The sequence below is a fragment of the Hemiscyllium ocellatum genome (assembly GCF_020745735.1).
Source record: "Hemiscyllium ocellatum isolate sHemOce1 chromosome 27 unlocalized genomic scaffold, sHemOce1.pat.X.cur. SUPER_27_unloc_7, whole genome shotgun sequence".
In the NCBI taxonomy this organism is placed as follows: Eukaryota; Metazoa; Chordata; class Chondrichthyes; order Orectolobiformes; family Hemiscylliidae; genus Hemiscyllium; species Hemiscyllium ocellatum.
The window spans coordinates 626197-632271 of NW_026867516.1; the positions used below are offsets into that span (position 1 = coordinate 626197).

The following is a 6075-nucleotide window of genomic DNA, read 5'->3' on the forward strand; positions in this document are numbered from 1 at the left end:
CCTGGAGCATCGGAGGCTGAGGAGTGACCTTATTGAGGTTTATAAAATGATGAGGGGCATGGATAGGGTGAATAGACAAGGTCTTTTCCCTGGGTTGGGAGAGTCCAGAACTAGAGGTGAGAGGGGAAAAGACATAAAAAGGACCTATGGGGCAACTTTGTCAGTCAGAGGGTGGTGCGTGTATGGAATGAGCTGCCAGAGGAAGTGGTGGAGGCTGGGACAATTGCAACATTTAAAAGGCATCTGGATGGGAATATGAATGGGAAGGGTTTGGAGGGACGTGCTGGCACATCGGACTAGATTAATTTTGGCTATGTGCTCGGCATGCACCAGTTGCACATAGGGTCTCTTTGTGTGCTATACATCTGTATGACTCTCAATGCTGTCCAGGCGAGTCAGTGATGTTGTAACAACAACACTGGACCAGCAATCCAGAGGCCCCAGGCAAATAATCTGGGCTCATGGGTTCAAATACCAGTAAGAAAAAAACCTTGGGGAAATTAAATTTATTTTTTTAAAATCTGAATTGAAAACTAGTCTCAGTCATTGAGAGAATGAAACTTTTCTGAAAACCCATTTGATTCAATAACGCTCTTCAGGGAAGGAAACCCGCTAGCATTAACTTGGTGCTGCCTGCATATGATGGCTCACATGCTTGACTTTTAAAATGCCCCCTAAAGTCTGGCAATCTGCTTGTCTGAAGGGCAGTTAGGGACGAAAACATTGTTGGCCTTGCCAAAAAAAAAGCCCACATTCCATGAAGGAGTTTATCTCGAATGTGACTTCACATCTGCGAAGGGTCACATCAGAACATCCAGACAAATAAGCACCAAAATGTCTGGTGCTGCAAGAGTACAGCAGGTCAGCCAGCATCTGAGGAGCAGGAGGTTTGACGTTTTGGGCATAACCCCTTGATTAGGAATGTGGGGTGGGCCCAAATGGACTGAGAGATAAATGGGAGGGAGGTGGGACTGGGGGAAGGGAGCTGAGAATGCTATGGGGAGATGAAAGTGGGGGAAGGTGGTGACAGGTCAGACAGGAGGGTGGAGCAGATAGATGGGAAGGCAGATGGACAGGTGGGACAGTTGAAAAGAACAGTCCCAAGTTCGAGGGTTGTATCTGGGATTGGGCTGGGGGGGGAAAATGAGGAAACTGGTGAAATCAATATTGATCCTGTATGGTTGGAGGGTCCCAATGCAGAGGCATTCTTCCTCCAGGTATCAGGTGGCCTAGGACCCTGCAACCACATGGCATCAACATCGATATCATCAGTTTCCTCACATTCCCTCCCCCCACCCACCCCAGCTCCAACCCTCCAACTCAGCACCACCCTCTTGAACTGTCCCACCTGTCCATCTTCCTTCCCACCAATCTGCTCCACCCTGTCGCCATCACCCCCCACCCAACCTGCATCTACCTTACCCCCAGCCCCACTCCCACCTTCCTATTTATCTCTCAGCACCCTTTCCACCCCCCCAACCCCTCCGCAATTCCTGATGAAGGACACGAGAGAGACAGAGAGAGCGATCCAGCATATGCACCTTTCCTAAGTTCACCTCCTTTCACTTCACTTCCTACAAACCAACAGTTTAATCCCAAAATGAGAAAAGAAATGGAATAGGAGGGGTGAGAAGAGAGGGTGCTGTACTCACAGAGGTTGGTGCAGTCTGGGGTAACACTCAATCTTCATTCAGAGAGAGAGAGAGCAGCAGGAGCTCATGCTCCAACTTCCGCATTCAGACAATGAGGGGATGCTCTGATTGGTAGGAGGACCAACCTTCCTTCCGGTCCTCCAAGGCTCCCCATTGGTCATGCCTCCCCGTGTCAAGGTGAAGGGAGGGGCGCGTTGGGGGTGGTGGTGGAGGAGAGAGGTCACGTGGGCGTGGGCGTCACAAAGACCAGCGCCGCCGCGTGACGCACGGCGCGGTGGACCAATGGGAAAGGCTGGAACGCCGCACGGGCGGGCACTCATTCCAATCAACGCGCGGCCTTTGTGACGACGGCGGTCCCTCCATTCACGTGACCGGATGCTCCTGCACATGCGCCGTTACGGGGGGGGCGGTTAAGGGGAGCTGATGTTGTGTTGGTCTGGAGGGTCCCTGTGTCCAGGAAGAGGTGAGTGTGGCTCAGTCAATGAGCATCAGTCAGACCCTGCTGGAGCATGGGGGGAGGTGGGATATTAGGTACAGCAAGAGTTAAAGAGTATGTGGGATGGAGATTTACAGCTTTTTTTGGTAATAAGTCCCTTTCTGGACAATACTGGGGGATGGGTAATATCAGAGACAGCAGAGTGAGAATTGAAGAAAAGTGTGTGTGTGTGTGTGTGTGTGAGAGAGAGAGAGAGGGGGTGGAGATTTGCAACACTTTTTAAAGTTAAAAATCACACAACTCTAGGTTATAGGAGAAAATGAGGTCTGCAGATGCTGGAGATCAGAACTGAAAATGTGTTGCTGGAAAAGCGCAGCAGGTCAGGCAGCATCCAAGGAACAGGAGATTTGACGTTTCGGGCATGAGCCCTTCTTCAGGAATGAGGAAAGTGTCCTCATTCTTTCCTCATTCCTGATGAAGGGCTTTTGCCCGAAACGTTGATTTTTTTTGTTCCTGCTCCTCGGATGCTGCCTGACCTGCTGAGCTTTTCCAGCACCACTCTGATCTCCAGCATCTGCTGTCTTTTTCGCCTGGAGGTTTTACTAGCTACCTGATGAAGGTGCAGAGCTCTGAAAGCTCGAACTTCTAAACAAATCTAATGGACTACAACCTGGTGATGTGATTTTTTTTTAACTTTGTACACCCCAGCCCAACACTGGCATCTGCATATTGTAACTTGATTGTTTTAGGGAAGTTCTACAGAAACTAGAATGATCTGTTCTGAATTCCTGTCATGTGCAGGCAGCAATGACTTTTGTAATCCCCTTTTCACAGGATATGAGAAGAGCAGCTTTGCAGGTAGAGCTTCCCAACTGAGTACCATGTGAAGGTCTGACAGAGCCCCTTGATTCGTGGGACAGGAGAGACGTCCCTCTTTCAGTCCAGAAGGGGAAAATTCTTTGAACGTTTTTGTCTGCTTCAGTAGGCTCTTAAAGTATCATCTTTACCTGAACCACAGGGGCACGTGCCTGAGCCAGTTTGCCCACTGTGGGGAAAGGAAGTCTCAGGAGGCATTCCGCGCGCCATGGAGAAACCGTGGAAGTGTGGGGATTGCGGGAAAGGATTCCGCTCCCCCTCCGTGCTGGAGATCCACCGCCGTGTCCACACTGGGGAGCGGCCCTTCACCTGCTCCGTTTGCGGCAAGGGCTTCACCCAGTCGTCCCACCTGCTGACCCACCAGCGGGTCCACACCGGGGAGAGGCCCTTCACCTGCTCCGTCTGCGGCAAGGTCTTCTCTGACTCGTCCCACCTGCTGTCCCACCAGCGTGTCCACACCGGGGAGCGGCCCTTCACCTGTTCCGTCTGTGGCAAGGGCTTCACCAAGTCGTCCAACCTGTTCTCGCACCAATGGGTCCACACCGAGGAGAGGCCGTTCAGCTGCTCCGTCTGCGGCAAGGGCTTCTCTCACTCGTCCCACCTGCTGACCCACCAGCGGCTCCACACCGGGGAGAGGCCATTCACCTGCTCGGTGTGCGGCAAGGGCTTCTCTCACTCGTCCTACCTGCTCAAGCACTGGCAGGTCCACACCGGGGAGCGGCCCTTCACCTGCTCCGACTGCGGCAAGGGCTTCTCTCACTCGTCCCACCTGCTCAAGCACTGGCGGGTCCACACCGGGGAGCGGCCCTTCACCTGCTCCGTCTGCGGCAAGGGCTTCACCCAGTCGTCCCACCTGCTGCGGCACCAGCAGGTCCACACCGGCGAGGGGGCCTTCACCTGCTTCGTCTGCGGCAAGGGCTTCACCCAGTCGTCCACCCTGCTGACCCACCAGCAGGTCCACACCGGGGAGCGGCCCTTCACCTGCTCGTTGTGCGGCAAGGGCTTCACTCGCTCGTCCACCCTGCTGCGGCACCAGCGGGTCCACACCGGGGAGCGGCCCTTCACCTGCTCCCTCTGCGGCAAGGGCTTCACCCAGTCGTCCAACCTGCTGCGGCACCAGCAGGTCCACACCGGCGAGGGGGCCTTCACCTGCCTGGTCTGCGGCAAGGGCTTCCCCCACTCGTCCGGCCTCCAGATCCACCAGCAGGTCCACACGGGGGAACATCCTTCCGATAGACCAGAAGTGCACATAATACAGAGGAACTTCGATTATCCAGAATTAGATGAACCAGCACGGTGGCTCAGTGGTTAGCGCTGCTACCTCACAGTACCAGGGACCCGGGTTTCATTCCTGCCTCAAGCGACAGACTGTGTGGAGTTTGCACATTCTCCCCGCGTCTGCGTGGGTTTCCTCCTCGTGCTCCGGTTCCGTCCCACAGTCCAAAGATGTGCAGGTCAGGGTGAATTGGCCATGCTAAATTGCCCGTCGTGTTAGGTACATTAGTCAGAGGGAAATGGGTCTGGGTGGGTTACTCTTCGGAGGCTCAGTGTGGACTGGTTGGGCCTGTTTCCACACTGTAAGGGATCTAATCGTCAAGTGACTGAAATACACCCTGCATGTGTCCTTTGGATAATCGAGGTTCCTGTGTATTCCAAAAGTGGCCGAATCAATGTCCTGTCCAGACCCCAACCCCTATACTCAGTGCTCTGGCCAATAAAGTGATCTGCAGAATCTGCGGGACTTGCTTAATCCTGGAAGGTAAATCACGTGTTTCTCCTTCTCTTGCAGGTGGATCCAAGATTTCACTCTCTGTCCCATTGAGTCTCCAGTCAGGTCCTTCAGCTCAACTGGTCTCTCTCTCTCTATTTCTGACCCATGTGAGCCTCTACGCACCTCCCCTTCACTCGCTCACACTTGATTTCCCTTACAGCAGCATTCCCTTCAGTTCCTTTCTCCCTGACGTCTGTATCCAGCTTCTCTTTAAATGCCGTTCACCTCGACCTGCTACTGTGGGGGTCATTCCCGCTGCAGACAGAGGTCTCTCCTTTGTAACCTCTTCAAAAGATTAACCGCTGACTTCCCCCTTCAGTCTTTTCCATTTCTGGGTCTCCCCGCTGTTGCGAAACTTGGAAGGGTTCAGAAAAGATTGACAAGGATGTTGCCAGGGTTGGAGGATCTGAGCTACAGGGAGAGGCTGAACAGGCTGGGGCTGTTTTCCCTGGAGCGTCGGAGGCTGAGGGATGACCTTATAGAGGTTTACAAAATTATGACCGGCATGGATAGGATAAATAGGCGAAGTCTTTTCCCTGGGGTTGGGGAATCCAGAACTAGAGGGCATAGGTTTAGGGTGAGAGGGGAAGATATAAAAGAGACCTACAGGGCAACGTTTTCATACAGAAGGTGGTGTGTGTACGGAATGAGCTGCCAGAGGATGTGGTGGAGGCTGGTACAATTGCAACATTTAAGAGGCATTTGGATGGGTATATGAATAGGAAGGGTTTGGAGGGATATGGGCCGGGTATTGGCAGGTGGGACTAGTTTGAGTTGGGATATTTGGTCGGTACGGACGGGTTAGACCGAAGGGTCTGTTTCCATGCTGTACATCTCTTGACAAAGCCTTGTCTGAGGGTGAAATGTTGTCATTCCCGTTGATGCGGGTGGTCCCCTGTCTGTTGTCCTTTTTGTTTCCTTTCTCGGAAAGGACGTCGCGGACATGGGCAGCGTTCCCGAGCCCCGCTCCGGAACGGGCTGTTCCGTCCTCTTCCAGCCCCGGGGGGGGTGGGGGAAGGGGCAGCTTGAGTGTATTGGGAGAGTGGGCCGTTCACCGGGAAGGTGCCAATGGGACGGGAGAGCGGTACCGGTAATGGGGCGAGGGGGAGATGCCTCAGACCGCCAGAAACACTGGGGCAGCTGCTCGCGTGCTCCTTTTGGATCTCACAGCACAGGGAGGCCTTTCATCTGATTACCTCCCCGTCTCTGGCTCTGTCTCTCTCTCTCTCTGCGTCTGTCTGTCTCTCTGAGGTGACAGCGGATTCCAGCGTATTGCTGCTTGCTGGGTAAACCTGTTTTTCCTCTGTTTTCCTCCTCTCTCTCCTGCTCAAACCCCTGAC

The 6075-nt window shown here is 53.6% G+C and overlaps 1 protein-coding gene across 1 annotated transcript; it reads left to right on the plus strand.

The window, feature by feature from the left end:
- Positions 1-2051: 2051 nt before the first annotated feature.
- On the plus strand, positions 2052-5725 carry LOC132808530 (gastrula zinc finger protein XlCGF8.2DB-like). Its single transcript, XM_060822160.1, has 2 exons — positions 2052-2115; positions 2923-5725. Exon 2 carries the CDS (start codon positions 3173-3175, stop codon positions 4274-4276), a length of 1104 nt encoding a protein of 367 aa, XP_060678143.1. The 5' UTR covers positions 2052-2115; positions 2923-3172; the 3' UTR covers positions 4277-5725.
- The last annotated feature ends 350 nt before the right edge of the window (positions 5726-6075 follow it).